The 21,257-nt window shown below is 37.8% G+C and overlaps 1 protein-coding gene across 1 annotated transcript in view; it reads right to left on the bottom strand.

Annotated features, from left to right (window-relative positions):
- LOC134718360 (ankyrin repeat domain-containing protein 2-like) overlaps positions 1-21,257 on the bottom strand; it is a 42,080-nt gene that overhangs the window by 3,694 nt on the left and 17,129 nt on the right. Inside the window, exon 5 of the mRNA XM_063580856.1 lies at positions 8,321-8,410. Within this exon, the coding sequence (XP_063436926.1) occupies positions 8,321-8,410 (90 nt within the window). The remainder of the gene's footprint in view (positions 1-8,320; positions 8,411-21,257) is intronic.

Here is a 21,257-nt window from a genome sequence, read left to right as displayed (position 1 = left end):
GTAAAAGATATATAAAATTTAGGAAAAATGGTTAAAAACTGACTTTAAAGGGCAATATCTCTTAAAGGGGTCAACTGACAATTTAAGCCATGTTAACTTATTTGTAAATCTTACTTTGCTGAACATTATTGCTGCTTACAGTTTATCTCTACCTATAATAATATTCAAGATAATAATCGAAAACAGCAAAATTACCATAAAATTACCAATTCAGGGGCAGCAACCCAACAACGGGTTCTCTGATTCATCTGAAAATTTCAGGGCAGATAGATCTTGACCTGACAAACAGTTTTACTTTTTTAAGCCAAAAACTGCATTTTACCCCTATGTTCTATTTTTAGCCATGACGGCCATCTTGGCTGGTTTGGTCGGTCAAGCCACACATTTTTTTAACTAGATACATCAAACATGATTGTGGCCAAGTTTGGATTTATTTGGCCCAGTAGTTTCAGAGGAGAAGTTTTTAGTAAAAAATATATAAAATTTAAATATTTGGTTAAAAATTTACTTTAAAGGGCAATAACTCCTAAAGGGGTCAACTGACCATTTTGGTCATGTTGACTTATTTGTAAATCTTACTTTGCTGAACATTATTGCTATTTATCTCTATCTATAATAATAATCAAGATAATAACCAAAACAGCAAAATTTTCCCTAAAATTACCAATTCAGGGGCAGCAACCTAACAACGGATTGTCGGATTCATCTGAACATTTTAGAGCAGATAGATCTTGACCTGATAAACAATATCACCCCATGTCAGATTTGCTCTAAATGCTTCGTTTTTTTAGTTATAAGCCAAAAACTGCATTTTACCCCTATGTTCTATTTTTAGCCATGGCGGCCATCTTGGTTGGTTTGGCGGGTCACGCCACACATTTTTTAAACTAGATACCCCAGAGATGATTGTGGCCAAGTTTGGTGTAATTTGGCCCAGTAGTTTCAGAGGAGAAGATTTTTTAAAAAGTTAACGACGACGGATGACGACGGACGACAGACGAAAGACGACGGACGCCGGACGCCAAGTGATGAAAAAAGCTCACTTGGCCCTTCGGACCAGGTGTGCTTAAAATGGTAAAATTTGTCATTTGAGGGCAATAAATCCTACAAGAAGTCATCTGACGGTTTTGACAAGTATAGACAATTGGCAGAGCTCAACATCCTGATCATTTTAGCTCTTATCAGATTTTCTCTTTATAATGGTTTTCAAAATTATAGACAAAGGGTCTCTTCTACTAACTTGTCTAGTCTGGGGTGCATTCACCCAATATAAGTATATATGGTTTTTAGAAAAGTAACTCGGAATAATTCTGACAAGAGTGCACCCGCTGAAATGTCTCGCCTGCTTTACTAACCACGATTGGTTTTATGTTGATAGTCCTAAAGATAAAGTTTCACTACAAGTATCACATAAACTTAAAATTATTAATGATCCATGAAAATGAATGTCAAGGTCATATAAATCAAGTCAGAAAGACATGTACACCTTACAATCATTCCATGCATCAAATAAAGTTGACCTTATTGCTTATAGTATCTAAGAAGCAGACTTAAACAGGAAAACTAAACACTGACCAATGAACCATAAAAATGAGGTCAAGGTCAGATGAACCCTGCCAGACAGACATATACACCTTACAATCATTCCATACACCAAACATAGTTGATCTATTGCTTATAGTATACAAGAAAAAGACCAAACCATGAAAACTTAACATTGACCAATGAACCATGAAAATGAGGTCAAGTAATGACACCTGCCAGACAGACATGTAGACATTGCAATCATTCCATACACCAGATATAGTTGACCTATTGCTTATAGTATTAGAAAAACAGATCAAAACACAAAAAATTAACATTGACCAATGAACCATGAAAATGAGGTCAAGGACAAATGACACATGCCAGTCAGACATGTACACCTTACAATCATTAATCCATACACCAAATACTGTTGACATATTGCTTATAGTATTAGGAAAACAGACCAAAACACAAAAACTTAACATTGACCAATGAACTGTGAAAATGAGGTCAAGGTCAGATGAAACCTGCCAGACTGATATGTACCCCTTACAATTATTCTATACACCATACATAGCTGACCTACTGCTTATAGTATCTGAGAAACAATAAACAGCTGCGCTATGAGCGCATGATACGCCAGATGTCTTGTGTGGAAGTTTTATGCAATAATCATAAATAGTTTCTGAGAAAGTTTCAAGCATTAACCATATATTGTTTTTGAGACACGGCGGGACATGTGAAACCCCCAACCTTGTTTTTAAAAAAAAAAAACTAAATATCACTAAAATCAAATTTTGAATCAAAACCAAAAAGTATAAAGATCTTTAGATTAATATAACAAAGAAGTGTGTCAAGTTTTAAGCAATAATCATACACTATTTTTGAGATACGGCGCGACATGTAAAAAAAAACTCCCCTGTTTAACAAAATACTCAATAACTCAGAAATAAAGTTTTGAATCATCACCAAAAAGTATACAGATCTTTAGATTAATATAACAAAGAAGTGTGTAAAGATTTAAGCAATAATCATAAATTGTTTTTGAGATACGGCACAACATGTAAAAAAAACCTCCCCCTTTTTTACAAAATACTCAATAACTCAAAAATGAAATTTTGAATCATCACCAAAACAGATCTTTAGATTAATATAACAAAGACATGTGTAAAGTTTTAAACAATAATCATAAATCGTTTTTGAGATATGGTGCGACATGTAAAAAAACCCTCCCCCTTTTTTACAAAATACTCAATAACTCAAAAATAAAATTTTTAATCATCACCAAAAAGTATACAGATATTAAGATTAATATAACTAAGAAGTGTTTAAAGTTTTAAGCCATAATCAAGAATCGTTTTTGAGATACGGTGCGACATGTGAAAAAAACACACCCCTGTTTTAGTTACAAAGTGCCGTAACTCAAAAAGTTTTAATTTTATTTTCACCAAAAAGTATTCAGATCATTTGACGATCATAAGAAACAACTATGTTAAGTTTCATGAAATTTGGATAAGTCGTTCTCAAGTTACGGTGCAACATGTTTACGCCGGACAGACAGACGGACAGACAGACAGACAGACGGACGGACACCGGACATTTGTATACCATAATACATCCTGTCAAAATTTTGACGGGCGTATAAAAACTATATATATGCTCCATTTTGCACACCAATGAGCATAAACAAACTTCTGATTTTTTGGATTTCAATTTTTTTGCTGCTCTCAACAACAGAAACTCTTTCAATTTTATACTTAACCAAAGGTGGCCAATAACCGTCAAACCAGTTTTACTACATTTAACTGTGTCATGCCATTTTCTGATCTTTCAAATGACCATATCTCTCCTTAGTTGATCTCCGTTTTGCCATCAGCAACATATTTAAATTTGAAAAGAATTGGTAGAACATCCTGTACTTTTACATATTATTGTCAATAACAAGTGTGGAAGCAGACTAGCGTGAAAAGTATCCAGCATTCTGAGCAATACATGTAGTCAGAAAATCTCCCCTTTTTTACAAAATACTCAATAACTCAAAATAAAATTTTGAGTCATCACCAAAAAGTATACAGATCTTAAGATTAATATAACAAATAGGTATGTAAAGTTTTTTAAAGCAATAATCATAAATTATTTTTGAGATACGACGCAACATGTAAAAAAAAACTCCCCGTTTTACAAAATACTCAATAACTCAAAAATGAAATTTTTAATCATCACCAAAAAGTGATAAACAGATTATAATGTAACTAAGAAGTGTGTAAAGTTTTAAGCAATAATCAAGCAATAATCAAGAATCGTGTTTGAGATACGGTGCGACATGTGAAAAAGAATCACACCACTGTTTTAGTTACAAAGTGCCATAACTCATAAAGTTTAAATCTTATTTTTACCAAAAAGTATACAGATCATTTGACCATTATAAGAAACAACTAAATTAAGTTTCATGAAATTTATCAGTCAGAGCTCAGACATAAACAAGTCGAGTTTTGTTTTTGACTTGAAGAAGTCAAAACATGTATTTATTATAAAAATTTGTTTTCAATTTTAGACTTATCTAAGTCAGAAAATGACAGACTTTTTTAGGTATATTTATGTTGATGAAAATACTACATTTTACTTGGTGGCCAAAGTACACCACCTATGACAGCAAAAACCTGTCTGAGAGTTCACAAGGACTTGAGCTATCTATATTTAATTATCTAATTGAACATCCTTACTAAACACAGATGTTTTACCTCATTAAGTGTGGTTCCAGGTGGTTGCATTGTAAGGTTAACTAACATTATCTCCGATTTTTTAGACTCTCATTCATATTTTTCTTTAGAAGACAAAGCATTGTCTTTCAATGTTGTCATTATTTGATTTAGACGCATGAACCTTTTATAAATATGCGTGGGTCTTGAAGTTAATCAATTTTGATAACTTATCGACTTGTAGGAGTCGATATTTGCAACGTTTTGATTCTGGACAATTATTTCTTGCTTAACAATATTTTACTTATTAAAGTCGTATTTTGTCTTGCATTAAAGGGAGATAAATCCTAAACTTACAAATTTAGACCTCTATGAGTCAAAAGCAGATTCAGACTTATTTATGTCTGAGCTCTGACTGTTTATATAAGGCGTTCTCAAGTTATGGTGCGACATGTTTATGCTGAACAGACAGACAGACACCGGACATTTGTATACCACAATATGTCCCGTCCAAATTTTGATTGGTGTATAAAACTAGAGGCTCTCAAGAGCCAGTGTCGCTCACCTTGGTCTATGCGCATATAACACAATGGATACAGATTAATTCATGACAAAATTGTGTTTTGGTGATCATGATGTGTTTGTAGATCTAACTTTACTGGACATTCTTTTTGCTACAATTATCTCTATCTATAATGAACTTGGCTCAGTAATTACAGTGGAAAATATATTCTAAAAATTTGTTAAAAAATTACTATAAAGGGCAATAACTCCTTAAGGGGTGAACTGAAATTTTGGTCATGTTGACTTATTTGTAGATCTTACTTTGCTGAACATTATTGCTGTTTACAGTTTATCTCTATCTATTATAATATTCAAGATAATAATCAACAAGAGGCTATCACAACGACAGCAAACCGGATTTAATATTAACATTTATTTGTGTCCTGGCAATATCACAAGAACCATTACTGATGAATGGTGAAAGTGAAAATCGTCAATATCAAATTTGACCTATATTTTGTCATCAGTATCAACATATTAAAATTTGAAAAGTTTAGATTGAATGGTTCATGAGTAAATTCAACAACGTGAATGGAAACGCCATTTTACGATCTTTCAAGAACCATTACTCCTGAACGGTAAAAGTCAAAATCGTCATTATTGAACTTGACCTCTATTTTGTCACCAGTAACAACATAAAAAAAATTCAAAAGCTTTGGTTGAATTGTTCATAAGAAAATGCACGGACACGACTGGAAACACCATTTTTCAATCTTTCAAGAACCATTACTCCTGAACAGTAAAAGTCAAAATCGTCATTAATAAACTTGACCTCATTTTTGTCATCAATAACAACATATTAAAATTTGGGAAGCTTTGGTAGAACAGTTCATGTGTAAATGCACAGACACAACTGGTAACTCCATTTTTAATCTGTCAAGAACCATACCTCCTGAACTGTAAAAGTCAAAATCGTCATTATTGAACTTGACCTCCATTTTGTCATCAGTAACAACATATTAAAATTTGGGAAGCTTTGGTAGAACAGTTCATGCGTAAATGCACGGACACGACTGGAAACTCCATTTTTCAATCTTTCAAGAACCATAACTCCTGAACGGTAAAAGTCAAAATTGTCATTATTGAACTTGACCTCCATTTTGTCATCAGTAACAACATATTAAAATTAAGAAGCTTTGGTAGAACAGTTCATGCGTAAATGCATGGACAAGACTGGAAACTCCATTTTTTAATCTTTCAAGAACCATAACTCCTGAACGGTAAAAGTCAAAATCGCCATTATTGAACTTGACCTTCATTTAGTTGTCAGTAACATCATATAAAAAATTTAAAAGCTTTGGTTATACGGTTCATGTGTTAATGCACGGACAACATTTGATTGCCGCCCGCCCGCCGTACATCTCCAAATCAATAACCGACATTTTTGTCACAAAAATCCAGTTAAAAACTGCAAAATGTCCTTAAAATTACTAATTCTGGGGCAGCAACCCAACAACTGGTTGTCTGTTTTGTCTGAAAATTTCAGGGCAGATAGATCTTGACCTAATAGATTATTTTACCCCATGTCACATTTGCTCTAAATGCTTTGGTTTTAGAGTAAATTCCGTAATAAGCCAAAATCTACATTTTACCCCTATGTTCTATTTTAAGCCATGGCGGCCATCTTGGTTTGGCAGGGTCACACCACACATTTTTAAAACTAGATACTCAAATGATGATTGTGGCTAAGTTTGATTAAATTTGGCCAAGTAGTTTAAGATTTTTTAAAAGAATACTAAAATTTTAGAAAAAATGGTTAAAAATTGACTATAAAGGGCAATAACTCCTTAATTGGTTAACTGATCATTTTGGTCATGTTGATCTATTTGTAGATCTTACTTTGCTGAACATTATTGCTGTTTACAGTTTATCTATATCTATAATAATATTTAAGAAAATAAGCAAAAACTGCAAAATGTCCTTAAAACTACTAATTCAGTGGCTGCAACCCAACAACCGGTTGTCCGATTTGTCTGAAAATTTCAGGGCAAATAGATCTTGACCTCATAGATTATTTTACCCCCATGTCCGATTTGCTGTAAATGCTTTGGTTTTAGAGTTATAAGCCAAAATCTACATTTTACCAATATGTTCTATTTTTATTTGGTTGGTTGGCAGGGTCACGCCACACATTTTTTTTTTAACTAGATACACCAAAGATGATTGTGGCTAAGTTTGGATTAATTTGGCCCAGTAGTTTCAGAGGAGAAGATTTTTGTAAAAGATTACTAAGATTTACGAAAAATGGTTAAAAATATAATATAAAGGGCAATAACTCCTAAAGGGGTCAACTGATCATTTCGGTCATGTTGACTTATTTGTAAATCTTACTCTGCTGAACATTATTTCTGTTTACAGTTTATCTCTATCTATAATAATATTCAAGATAAAAACCAAAAACAGTAAAATTTCCTTAAAATTATCAATTTAGGGGCAGCCACCAAACAACGGGTTGTCCGATTCATCTGAAAATTTCAGGGCAGATAGATCTTGACCTGATAAACAATTTAACCCATGTCAGATTTGCTCTAAATGCTTTGGTTTTTTAGAAATAAGCCTAAAACTGCATTTTACCCCTTTGTTCTATTTTTAGCCATGGTGGCAATCTTGGTTGGTTTGGCGGGTCACCGGACATAATTTTTAAACTAGATACCCCAATAATGATTGTGGCCAAGTTTGGTTAAATTTGGCCTAGTAGTTTCAGAAGGTTTTTGTAAAAGAATACTAAAATTTTAGAAAAATGGTTAAAAATTAACTATAAAGGGCAATAACTCCTAAATGGGTCAACTGACCATTTTACTTATTTGTAAATCTTACTCTGCTGAACATTATTGCGGTTTACAGTTTATCTCTATCTATAATAATATTCAAGATAACATCCAAAAACAGTTAAATTTCCCTAAAACTACCAATTTAGGGGCAGCAACCCAACAACGGGTTGTCCGATTCCTCTGAAAATTTCAGGGCAGATAGATCTTAACCTGATAAACAATTTTACTCCCATGTCAGATTTGCTCTAAATGCTTTGGTTTTTGAGTTATAAGCCAAAAACTGCATTTTGCCCCTATGTTCTATTTTTAGCCATGGCGGCCATCTTGGTTTGGTTTGGCGGGTTACCGGACACCATTTTTAAACTAGATACCCCAATGATGATTGTGGCCAAGTTTAGTTAAATTTGGCCCATTAGTTTCAGAGGAGAAGGTTTTTGTAAAAGTTAACGACGACGGACGACGACGGACGACGCCGGATGCCAAGTGATGGGAAAAGCTCACTTGGCCCTATGGGCCAGGTGAGCTAAAAAAAAGAGACATCCAACAGATGAGAACACAGATTTTAAACATTAGTCTTTCACATATGCCAACATGTATATTCATGTATTAGGCAACAAGCTTGGAATTGTCAACTTACAAAAATTACTACAATGACATTGAAAACTACAGGCAACCGTTCAATTGTAATTGCTTTGTAATAAGTCTGTTTTGGTTCTCATAATCTGTAAATATCTTTTAAAGTAAGACAAGACTATTTACCTTAAGGAAGTCCATCACTTCTTCCTTCTTCCTTTTTTCCTCTTCATCATCAAAGCTGTATATGTTTACCAGATCATAAGGAGTCCTACCCTGAAATACAATCAAATAATCTTTCATTAATTATACACATATATATCTTTTATTTCAAAAACTGTATAACATTATATAATAGGTAACTGTTGCATTAATATTACCTATGCATTGCAGAATGTTGTCTTATTTATATATACTTGAAATAAAAACCAGTGAACCTAAACCAACAACAAATATGAAGTGTCATTATAAAGAGATCAATGAATAATATTTGAGATTTTGCTGTTAAAGAAATTATTGAATGATTGGTGTAGGGTGTCTGGGTGAAATGTGATAAGATGGAGTATAATCAAATGGTAGTTTTGTCAATAGTGTATGATTGGTGTAAGATGTGTTGCTGGAGTATAATTAAATGGTAGTTTTGTTAATAGTGTATGATTGGTGTAAGATGTGTAGCTGGAGTATAATTAAATGGTAGTTTTGTTAGTAGTGTATGATTGGTGTAAGATGTGTTGCCGGAGTATGCTTAGATGGTAGTTTTGATAAAAGTGTATGATTGGTGTAGGGTGTGTTGGTGGAATGTGATTGAATGGTAGTTTTGTTAATAGTGTATAATTGGTGCAAGGTGTATTGGTAGAATGTGATTAGATGGTAGTTTTGTAAACAGTGTATGATTGGTGTAAGATCTGTTGGTGAAATGTGATTAGATGATAGTAAAGTGTGTTGTTGGAGTATGATTAGATGGTAGTTTTGTTAAATAGTGTATGATTGGTGTGAGGTGCATTAGTGGAATGTGATTAGATGGAAGTAAGATGTGTTGCTGGAGTATGATTAGATGGTAGTTTTGTAAGTAGTTTTGGATTCGTGTTAGGTGTGTTGGTGGAGTATGATGACATGGCAGTTGTGTCAGTAATATAGGATTGGTGTTAGGTGTGTTGGTGGAGTATGAGATGGTAGTTGTGTCAGTAATGTAAAATTGGTGTTAGGTGTGTTGGTGGAGTATGATGAGATGGTAGATGTGTCAGTAATGTAGCATTGGTGTTAGGTGTGTTGGTGGAGTATGATGAGATGGTAGTTGTGTCAGTAGTGTAGGATTGGTGTTAGGTGTGTTGGTGGAGTATGATGAGATGGTAGTTGTGTCAGTAGTGTAGGATTGGTGTTAGGTGTGTTGGTGGAGAATATGAGATGGTAGTTGTGTCAGTAGTGTATGATTGGTGTTAGGTGTGTTGGTGGAGTATGATGAGATGGTAGTTGTGTCAGTAATGTAGGATTGGTGTTAGGTGTGTTGGTGAAGTATGATGAGATGGTAGTTGTGCCAATAATGTAGGATTGGTGTTAGGAGTGTTGGTGGAGTATGATGAGATGGTAGTTGTATCAGTAGTGTAGGATTGGTGTAGGGTGTGTTGATAGAGTATGATGAGATGGTAGTTGTGTCAGTAATGTAGAATTGGTGTTAGGTGTGTTGGTGAAGTATGATGAGATGGTAGTTGTGCCAGTAATTTAGGATTGGTGTTAGGTGTGTTGGTGGATAATGATGAGATGGTAGTTGTGTCAGTAGTGTAGGATTGGTGTTAGGTGTGTTGGTGGAGTATGATGAGATGGTTGTGTTGTCAGTAAGGTTAGATTAGTGTTAGGTGTGTTGGTGGAGTATGATGAGATGGTAGTTGTGTCAGTAATGTAGGATTAGTGTTAGGTGTGTTGGTGGAGTATGATGAGATGGTAGTTGTGTCAGTAATGTAGGATTGGTGTTAAGTGTGTTGGTAATGTATGATGAGATGGTAGTTGTGTCAGTAATGTAGGATTTGTGTAGGGTGTGTTGGTAGAGTATGATGAGATGGTAGTTGTGTCAGTAATGTAGGATTGGTGTTTGATGTGTTGGTGGAGTATGATGAGATGGTAGTTGTGTCAGTAATGAAGGATTGGTGTTAGGTGTGTTGCTAGAGTATGATGAGATGGTAGTTGTGTCAGTAATGTAGGATTGGTGTAGGGTGTGTTGGTAAAGTTTGATGAGATGGTTGTGTCAGTAGTGTAAGATTGGTGTTAGGTGTGTTGGTGGAGTATGATGAGATGATAGTAAAGTGTGTTGTTGGAGTATGATTAGATGGTAGTTTTGTTAAATAGTGTATGATTGGTGTGAGGTGCATTAGTGGAATGTGATTAGATGGAAGTAAGATGTGTTGCTGGAGTATGATTAGATGGTAGTTTTGTAAGTAGTTTTGGATTCGTGTTAGGTGTGTTGGTGGAGTATGATGACATGGCAGTTGTGTCAGTAATATAGGATTGGTGTTAGGTGTGTTGGTGGAGTATGAGATGGTAGTTGTGTCAGTAATGTAAATTTGGTGTTAGGTGTGTTGGTGGAGTATGATGAGATGGTAGATGTGTCAGTAATGTAGCATTGGTGTTAGGTGTGTTGGTGGAGTATGATGAGATGGTAGTTGTGTCAGTAGTGTAGGATTGGTGTTAGGTGTGTTGGTGGAGTATGATGAGATGGTAGTTGTGTCAGTAGTGTAGGATTGGTGTTAGGTGTGTTGGTGGAGAATATGAGATGGTAGTTGTGTCAGTAGTGTATGATTGGTGTTAGGTGTGTTGGTGGAGTATGATGAGATGGTAGTTGTGTCAGTAATGTAGGATTGGTGTTAGGTGTGTTGGTGAAGTATGATGAGATGGTAGTTGTGCCAATAATGTAGGATTGGTGTTAGGAGTGTTGGTGGAGTATGATGAGATGGTAGTTGTATCAGTAGTGTAGGATTGGTGTAGGGTGTGTTGATAGAGTATGATGAGATGGTAGTTGTGTCAGTAATGTAGGATTGGTGTAGGGTGTGTTGGTAAAGTTTGATGAGATGGTTGTGTCAGTAGTGTAAGATTGGTGTTAGGTGTGTTGGTGGAGTATGATGAGATGGTATTTGTGTCAGTAGTGTAGGATTGGTGTGAGTTGTGTTGGCAGAGTATGATGAGTTGGTAGTTGTGTCAGTAATGTAGGATTGGTGTAGGGTGTGTTGGTGGAGTATGATGAGATGGTTGTTGTGTCAATAGTGTATAATTGGTGTTAGCTGTGTTGGTGGAGTATGATGAGATGGTAGTTGTGTCAGTAGTTTAGAATTGCTGTAGGGTGTGTTGGTAGAGTATGATGAGTTGGTTGTAGTGTCAGTAATGTAGGATTGGTGTTAAGTGTGTTGGTAATGTATGATGAGATGGTAGTTGTGTCAGTAGTGTAGGATTGGTATTAGGTGTGTTGGTGGAGTATGATGAAATGGTAGTTGTGTCAGTAATGTAGAATTGGTGTAGGGTGTGTTGGTAGAGTATGATGAAATGGTTGTAGTGTCAGTAATGTAGGATTGGTGTTAGATGCGTTGGTGATGTATAATGAGATGGTAGTTGTGTCAGTAGTGTAGGATTGGTGTTAGGTGTGTTGGTGGAGTATGATGACATGGCAGTTGTGTCAGTAGTGTAGGATTGGTGTTAGGTGTGTTGGTGGAGTATGATGAGATGGTTGTAGTGTCAGTAATGTAGGATTTGTGTTAAGTGTGTTGGTGATGTATGATGAGATGGTAGTTGTGTCAGTAGTGTAGGATTGTTGTTAGGTGTGTTGGTGGAGTATGATGAGATGGTAGTTGTGTCAGTAGTGTAGGATTGGTGTAGGGTGTGTTAATAGAGTATGATGAGATGGTTGTAGTGTCAGTAATGTAGGATTGGTGTTAGGTGTGTTGGTAGAGTATGATGATATGGTTGTTGTATCAGTCATGTAGGATTGGTGTAGGGTGTGTTGGTAGAGTATGATGAAATGGTTGTAGTGTCAGTAATGTAGAATTGGTGTTAGGTGCGTTGGTGATGTATGATGAGGTGGTAGTTGTGTCAGTAGTGTAGAATTGGTGTTAGGTGTGTTGGTGGAGTATGATGAGATGGTAGTTATGTCAGTAGTGTAGGATTGGTGTTAGGTGTGTTGGTGGAGTATGATGAGATGGTTGTAGTGTCAGTAATGTAGGATTGGTGTCAAGTGTGTTGGTGATGTATGATGAGATGGTAGTTGTGTCAGTAGTGTAGGATTGGTGTTAGGTGTGTTGGTGGAGTATGATGAGATGGTAGTTGTGTCAGTAGTGTAGGATTGGTGTTAGGTGTGTTGGTGGAGTATGATGAGATGGTAGTTATGTCAGTAGTGTAGGATTGGTGTTAGGTGTGTTGGTGGAGTATGATGAGATGGTTGTAGTGTCAGTAATGTAGGATTGGTGTTAAGTGTGTTGGTGATGTATGATGAGATGGTAGTTGTGTCAGTAGTGTAGGATTGGTGTTAGGTGTGTTGGTGGAGTATGATGAGATGGTAGTTGTGTCAGTAGTGTAGGATTGGTGTTAGGTGTGTTGGTGGAGTATGATGAGATGGTAGTTATGTCAGTAGTGTAGGATTGGTGTTAGGTGTGTTGGTGGAGTAGGCTGAGATGGTTGTAGTGTCAGTAATGTAGGATTGGTGTTAAGTGTGTTGGTGATGTATGATGAGATGGTAGTTGTGTCAGTAGTGTAGGATTGGTGTTAGGTGTGTTGGTGGAGTATGATGATATGGTAGTTGTGTCAGTAGTGTAGGATTGGTGTAGGGTGTGTTAATAGATTATGATGAGATGGTTGTAGTGTCAGTAATGTAGGATTGGTGTTAGGTGTGTTGGTAGAGTATGATGATATGGTTGTAGGTTCAGTAATATAGGATTGGTGTTAGGTGTGTTGGTGATGTATGATGAGATGGTAGTTGTGTCAGTAGTGTAGGATTGGTGTTAGGTGTGTTGGTGGAATATGATGAGATGGTAGTTGTGTCAGTAGTGTAGGATTGGTGTTAGGTGTGTTGGTGGAGTATGATGAGATGGTAGTTGTGTCAGTAGTGTAGGATTGGTGTAGGGTGTGTTGATAGAGTATGATGAGATGGTAGCTGTGTCAGTAATGTAGAATTGGTGTTAGGTGTGTTGGTGAAGTATGATGAGATGGTAGTTGTGCCAGTAATTTAGGATTGGTGTTAGGTGTGTTGGTGGATAATGATCAGATGGTAGTTGTGTCAGTACTGTAGGATTGGTGTTAGGTGTGTTGGTGGAGTATGATGAGATGGTTGTGTTGTCAGTAAGGTTAGATTAGTGTTAGGTGTGTTGGTGGAGTATGATGAGATGGTAGTTGTGTCAGTAATGTAGGATTAGTGTTAGGTGTGTTGGTGGAGTATGATGAGATGGTAGTTGTGTCAGTAATGTAGGATTGGTGTTAAGTGTGTTGGTAATGTATGATGAGATGGTAGTTGTGTCAGTAATGTAGGATTTGTGTAGGGTGTGTTGGTAGAGTATGATGAGATGGTAGTTGTGTCAGTAATGTAGGATTGGTGTTTGATGTGTTGGTGGAGTATGATGAGATGGTAGTTGTGTCAGTAATGAAGGATTGGTGTTAGGTGTGTTGCTAGAGTATGATGAGATGGTAGTTGTGTCAGTAATGTAGGATTGGTGTAGGGTGTGTTGGTAAAGTTTGATGAGATGGTTGTGTCAGTAGTGTAAGATTGGTGTTAGGTGTGTTGGTGGAGTATGATGAGATGGTATTTGTGTCAGTAGTGTAGGATTGGTGTGAGTTGTGTTGGCAGAGTATGATGAGTTGGTAGTTGTGTCAGTAATGTAGGATTGGTGTAGGGTGTGTTGGTGGAGTATGATGAGATGGTTGTTGTGTCAATAGTGTATAATTGGTGTTAGCTGTGTTGGTGGAGTATGATGAGATGGTAGTTGTGTCAGTAGTTTAGAATTGCTGTAGGGTGTGTTGGTAGAGTATGATGAGTTGGTTGTAGTGTCAGTAATGTAGGATTGGTGTTAAGTGTGTTGGTAATGTATGATGAGATGGTAGTTGTGTCAGTAGTGTAGGATTGGTGTTAGGTGTGTTGGTGGAGTATAATGAAATGGTAGTTGTGTCAGTAATGTAGAATTGGTGTAGGGTGTGTTGGTAGAGTATGATGAAATGGTTGTAGTGTCAGTAATGTAGGATTGGTGTTAGATGCGTTGGTGATGCATAATGAGATGGTAGTTGTGTCAGTAGTGTAGGATTGGTGTTGGGTGTGTTGGTGGAGTATGATGAGATGGTAGTTGTGTCAGTAGTGTAGGATTGGTGTTAGGTGTGTTGGTGGAGTATGATGAGATGGTTGTAGTGTCAGTAATGTAGGATTGGTGTTAAGTGTGTTGGTGATGTATGATGAGATGGTAGTTGTGTCAGTAGTGTAGGATTGTTATTAGGTGTGTTGGTGGAGTATGATGAGATGGTAGTTGTGTCAGTAGTGTAGGATTGGTGTAGGGTGTGTTAATAGAGTATGATGAGATGGTTGTAGTGTCAGTAATGTAGGATTGGTGTTAGGTGTGTTGGTAGAGTATGATGATATGGTTGTTGTATCAGTCATGTAGGATTGGTGTAGGGTGTGTTGGTAGAGTATGATGAAATGGTTGTAGTGTCAGTAATGTAGGATTGGTGTTAGGTGCGTTGGTGATGTATGATGAGCGTTGGTGATGTATGATGAGATGGTAGTTGTGTCAGTAGTGTAGGATTGGTGTTAGGTGTGTTGGTGGAGTATGATGAGATGGTAGTTATGTCAGTAGTGTAGGATTGGTGTTAGGTGTGTTGGTGGAGTATGATGAGATGGTTGTAGTGTCAGTAATGTAGGATTGGTGTTAAGTGTGTTGGTGATGTATGATGAGATGGTAGTTGTGTCAGTAGTGTAGGATTGGTGTTAGGTGTGTTGGTGGAGTATGATGAGATGGTAGTTGTGTCAGTAGTGTAGGATTGGTGTTAGGTGTGTTGGTGGAGTATGATGAGATGGTAGTTATGTCAGTAGTGTAGGATTGGTGTTAGGTGTGTTGGTGGAGTATGCTGAGATGGTTGTAGTGTCAGTAATGTAGGATTGGTGTTAAGTGTGTTGGTGATGTATGATGAGATGGTAGTTGTGTCAGTAGTGTAGGATTGGTGTTAGGTGTGTTGGTGGAGTATGATGATATGGTAGTTGTGTCAGTAGTGTAGGATTGGTGTAGGGTGTGTTAATAGATTATGATGAGATGGTTGTAGTGTCAGTAATGTAGGATTGGTGTTAGGTGTGTTGGTAGAGTATGATGATATGGTTGTAGGTTCAGTAATGTAGGATTGGTGTTAGGTGTGTTGGTGATGTATGATGAGATGGTAGTTGTGTCAGTAGTGTAGGATTGGTGTTAGGTGTGTTGGTGGAATATGATGAGATGGTAGTTGTGTCAGTAGTGTAGGATTGGTGTTAGGTGTGTTGGTGGAGTATGATGAGATGGTAGTTGTGTCAGTAGTGTAGGATTGGTGTAGGGTGTGTTGATAGAGTATGATGAGATGGTAGCTGTGTCAGTAATGTAGAATTGGTGTTAGGTGTGTTGGTGAAGTATGATGAGATGGTAGTTGTGCCAGTAATTTAGGATTGGTGTTAGGTGTGTTGGTGGATAATGATCAGATGGTAGTTGTGTCAGTACTGTAGGATTGGTGTTAGGTGTGTTGGTGGAGTATGATGAGATGGTTGTGTTGTCAGTAAGGTTAGATTAGTGTTAGGTGTGTTGGTGGAGTATGATGAGATGGTAGTTGTGTCAGTAATGTAGGATTAGTGTTAGGTGTGTTGGTGGAGTATGATGAGATGGTAGTTGTGTCAGTAATGTAGGATTGGTGTTAAGTGTGTTGGTAATGTATGATGAGATGGTAGTTGTGTCAGTAATGTAGGATTTGTGTAGGGTGTGTTGGTAGAGTATGATGAGATGGTAGTTGTGTCAGTAATGTAGGATTGGTGTTTGATGTGTTGGTGGAGTATGATGAGATGGTAGTTGTGTCAGTAATGAAGGATTGGTGTTAGGTGTGTTGCTAGAGTATGATGAGATGGTAGTTGTGTCAGTAATGTAGGATTGGTGTAGGGTGTGTTGGTAAAGTTTGATGAGATGGTTGTGTCAGTAGTGTAAGATTGGTGTTAGGTGTGTTGGTGGAGTATGATGAGATGGTATTTGTGTCAGTAGCGTAGGATTGGTGTGAGTTGTGTTGGCAGAGTATGATGAGTTGGTAGTTGTGTCAGTAATGTAGGATTGGTGTAGGGTGTGTTGGTGGAGTATGATGAGATGGTTGTTGTGTCAATAGTGTATAATTGGTGTTAGCTGTGTTGGTGGAGTATGATGAGATGGTAGTTGTGTCAGTAGTTTAGAATTGCTGTAGGGTGTGTTGGTAGAGTATGATGAGTTGGTTGTAGTGTCAGTAATGTAGGATTGGTGTTAAGTGTGTTGGTAATGTATGATGAGATGGTAGTTGTGTCAGTAGTGTAGGATTGGTGTTAGGTGTGTTGGTGGAGTATGATGAAATGGTAGTTGTGTCAGTAATGTAGAATTGGTGTAGGGTGTGTTGGTAGAGTATGATGAAATGGTTGTAGTGTCAGTAATGTAGGATTGGTGTTAGATGCGTTGGTGATGCATAATGAGATGGTAGTTGTGTCAGTAGTGTAGGATTGGTGTTGGGTGTGTTGGTGGAGTATGATGAGATGGTAGTTGTGTCAGTAGTGTAGGATTGGTGTTAGGTGTGTTGGTGGAGTATGATGAGATGGTTGTAGTGTCAGTAATGTAGGATTGGTGTTAAGTGTGTTGGTGATGTATGATGAGATGGTAGTTGTGTCAGTAGTGTAGGATTGTTGTTAGGTGTGTTGGTGGAGTATGATGAGATGGTAGTTGTGTCAGTAGTGTAGGATTGGTGTAGGGTGTGTTAATAGAGTATGATGAGATGGTTGTAGTGTCAGTAATGTAGGATTGGTGTTAGGTGTGTTGGTAGAGTATGATGATATGGTTGTTGTATCAGTCATGTAGGATTGGTGTAGGGTGTGTTGGTAGAGTATGATGAAATGGTTGTAGTGTCAGTAATGTAGGATTGGTGTTAGGTGCGTTGGTGATGTATGATGAGCGTTGGTGATGTATGATGAGATGGTAGTTGTGTCAGTAGTGTAGGATTGGTGTTAGGTGTGTTGGTGGAGTATGATGAGATGGTAGTTGTGTCAGTAGTGTAGGATTGGTGTTAGGTGTGTCGGTAGAGTATGATGATATGGTAGTTGTGTCAGTAATGTAGGATTGGTGATAGGTGTGTTGGTAGAGTATGATGAGATGGTAGTTGTGTCAGTAGTGTAGGATTGGTGTTAGGTGTGTTGGTGGAATATGATGAGATGGTAGTTGTGTCAGTAGTGTAGGATTGGTGTTAGGTGTGTTGGTGGAGTATGATGAGATGGTAGTTGTGTCAGTAGTGTAGGATTGGTGTAGGGTGTGTTGATAGAGTATGATGAGATGGTAGCTGTGTCAGTAATGTAGAATTGGTGTTAGGTGTGTTGGTGAAGTATGATGAGATGGTAGTTGTGCCAGTAATTTAGGATTGGTGTTAGGTGTGTTGGTGGATAATGATCAGATGGTAGTTGTGTCAGTACTGTAGGATTGGTGTTAGGTGTGTTGGTGGAGTATGATGAGATGGTTGTGTTGTCAGTAAGGTTAGATTAGTGTTAGGTGTGTTGGTGGAGTATGATGAGATGGTAGTTGTGTCAGTAATGTAGGATTAGTGTTAGGTGTGTTGGTGGAGTATGATGAGATGGTAGTTGTGTCAGTAATGTAGGATTGGTGTTAAGTGTGTTGGTAATGTATGATGAGATGGTAGTTGTGTCAGTAATGTAGGATTTGTGTAGGGTGTGTTGGTAGAGTATGATGAGATGGTAGTTGTGTCAGTAATGTAGGATTGGTGTTTGATGTGTTGGTGGAGTATGATGAGATGGTAGTTGTGTCAGTAATGAAGGATTGGTGTTAGGTGTGTTGCTAGAGTATGATGAGATGGTAGTTGTGTCAGTAATGTAGGATTGGTGTAGGGTGTGTTGGTAAAGTTTGATGAGATGGTTGTGTCAGTAGTGTAAGATTGGTGTTAGGTGTGTTGGTGGAGTATGATGAGATGGTATTTGTGTCAGTAGCGTAGGATTGGTGTGAGTTGTGTTGGCAGAGTATGATGAGTTGGTAGTTGTGTCAGTAATGTAGGATTGGTGTAGGGTGTGTTGGTGGAGTATGATGAGATGGTTGTTGTGTCAATAGTGTATAATTGGTGTTAGCTGTGTTGGTGGAGTATGATGAGATGGTAGTTGTGTCAGTAGTTTAGAATTGCTGTAGGGTGTGTTGGTAGAGTATGATGAGTTGGTTGTAGTGTCAGTAATGTAGGATTGGTGTTAAGTGTGTTGGTAATGTATGATGAGATGGTAGTTGTGTCAGTAGTGTAGGATTGGTGTTAGGTGTGTTGGTGGAGTATGATGAAATGGTAGTTGTGTCAGTAATGTAGAATTGGTGTAGGGTGTGTTGGTAGAGTATGATGAAATGGTTGTAGTGTCAGTAATGTAGGATTGGTGTTAGATGCGTTGGTGATGCATAATGAGATGGTAGTTGTGTCAGTAGTGTAGGATTGGTGTTGGGTGTGTTGGTGGAGTATGATGAGATGGTAGTTGTGTCAGTAGTGTAGGATTGGTGTTAGGTGTGTTGGTGGAGTATGATGAGATGGTTGTAGTGTCAGTAATGTAGGATTGGTGTTAAGTGTGTTGGTGATGTATGATGAGATGGTAGTTGTGTCAGTAGTGTAGGATTGTTGTTAGGTGTGTTGGTGGAGTATGATGAGATGGTAGTTGTGTCAGTAGTGTAGGATTGGTGTAGGGTGTGTTAATAGAGTATGATGAGATGGTTGTAGTGTCAGTAATGTAGGATTGGTGTTAGGTGTGTTGGTAGAGTATGATGATATGGTTGTTGTATCAGTCATGTAGGATTGGTGTAGGGTGTGTTGGTAGAGTATGATGAAATGGTTGTAGTGTCAGTAATGTAGGATTGGTGTTAGGTGCGTTGGTGATGTATGATGAGCGTTGGTGATGTATGATGAGATGGTAGTTGTGTCAGTAGTGTAGGATTGGTGTTAGGTGTGTTGGTGGAGTATGATGAGATGGTAGTTGTGTCAGTAGTGTAGGATTGGTGTTAGGTGTGTCGGTAGAGTATGATGATATGGTAGTTGTGTCAGTAATGTAGGATTGGTGATAGGTGTGTTGGTAGAGTATGATGAGATGGTAGTTGTGTCAGTAGTGTAGGATTGGTGTAGGGTGTGTTGATAGAGTATGATGAGATGGTAGCTGTGTCAGTAATGTAGAATTGGTGTTAGGTGTGTTGGTGAAGTATGATGAGATGGTAGTTGTGCCAGTAATTTAGGATTGGTGTTAGGTGTGTTGGTGGATAATGATCAGATGGTAGTTGTGTCAGTACTGTAGGATTGGTGTTAGGTGTGTTGGTGGAGTATGATGAGATGGTTGTGTTGTCAGTAAGGTTAGATTAGTGTTAGGTGTGTTGGTGGAGTATGATGAGATGGTAGTTGTGTCAGTAATGTAGGATTAGTGTTAGGTGTGTTGGTGGAGTATGATGAGATGGTAGTTGTGTCAGTAATGTAGGATTGGTGTTAAGTGTGTTGGTAATGTATGATGAGATGGTAGTTGTGTCAGTAATGTAGGATTTGTGTAGGGTGTGTTGGTAGAGTATGATGAGATGGTAGTTGTGTCAGTAATGTAGGATTGGTGTTTGATGTGTTGGTGGAGTATGATGAGATGGTAGTTGTGTCAGTAATGAAGGATTGGTGTTAGGTGTGTTGCTAGAGTATGATGAGATGGTAGTTGTGTCAGTAATGTAGGATTGGTGTAGGGTGTGTTGGTAAAGTTTGATGAGATGGTTGTGTCAGTAGTGTAAGATTGGTGTTAGGTGTGTTGGTGGAGTATGATGAGATGGTATTTGTGTCAGTAGCGTAGGATTGGTGTGAGTTGTGTTGGCAGAGTATGATGAGTTGGTAGTTGTGTCAGTAATGTAGGATTGGTGTAGGGTGTGTTGGTGGAGTATGATGAGATGGTTGTTGTGTCAATAGTGTATAATTGGTGTTAGCTGTGTTGGTGGAGTATGATGAGATGGTAGTTGTGTCAGTAGTTTAGAATTGCTGTAGGGTGTGTTGGTAGAGTATGATGAGTTGGTTGTAGTGTCAGTAATGTAGGATTGGTGTTAAGTGTGTTGGTAATGTATGATGAGATGGTAGTTGTGTCAGTAGTGTAGGATTGGTGTTAGGTGTGTTGGTGGAGTATGATGAAATGGTAGTTGTGTCAGTAATGTAGAATTGGTGTAGGGTGTGTTGGTAGAGTATGATGAAATGGTTGTAGTGTCAGTAATGTAGGATTGGTGTTAGATGCGTTGGTGATGCATAATGAGATGGTAGTTGTGTCAGTAGTGTAGGATTGGTGTTGGGTGTGTTGGTGGAGTATGATGAGATGGTAGTTGTGTCAGTAGTGTAGGATTGGTGTTAGGTGTGTTGGTGGAGTATGATGAGATGGTTGTAGTGTCAGTAATGTAGGATTGGTGTTAAGTGTGTTGGTGATGTATGATGAGATGGTAGTTGTGTCAGTAGTGTAGGATTGTTGTTAGGTGTGTTGGTGGAGTATGATGAGATGGTAGTTGTGTCAGTAGTGTAGGATTGGTGTAGGGTGTGTTAATAGAGTATGATGAGATGGTTGTAGTGTCAGTAATGTAGGATTGGTGTTAGGTGTGTTGGTAGAGTATGATGATATGGTTGTTGTATCAGTCATGTAGGATTGGTGTAGGGTGTGTTGGTAGAGTATGATGAAATGGTTGTAGTGTCAGTAATGTAGGATTGGTGTTAGGTGCGTTGGTGATGTATGATGAGCGTTGGTGATGTATGATGAGATGGTAGTTGTGTCAGTAGTGTAGGATTGGTGTTAGGTGTGTTGGTGGAGTATGATGAGATGGTAGTTGTGTCAGTAGTGTAGGATTGGTGTTAGGTGTGTCGGTAGAGTATGATGATATGGTAGTTGTGTCAGTAATGTAGGATT

The sequence above is a fragment of the Mytilus trossulus genome, chromosome 5 (assembly GCF_036588685.1).
Source record: "Mytilus trossulus isolate FHL-02 chromosome 5, PNRI_Mtr1.1.1.hap1, whole genome shotgun sequence".
NCBI lineage: Eukaryota > Metazoa > Mollusca > Bivalvia > Mytilida > Mytilidae > Mytilus > Mytilus trossulus.
Note: the sequence above shows the minus strand (reverse complement) of the source record. Positions and strands in the feature narration are given on the sequence as shown.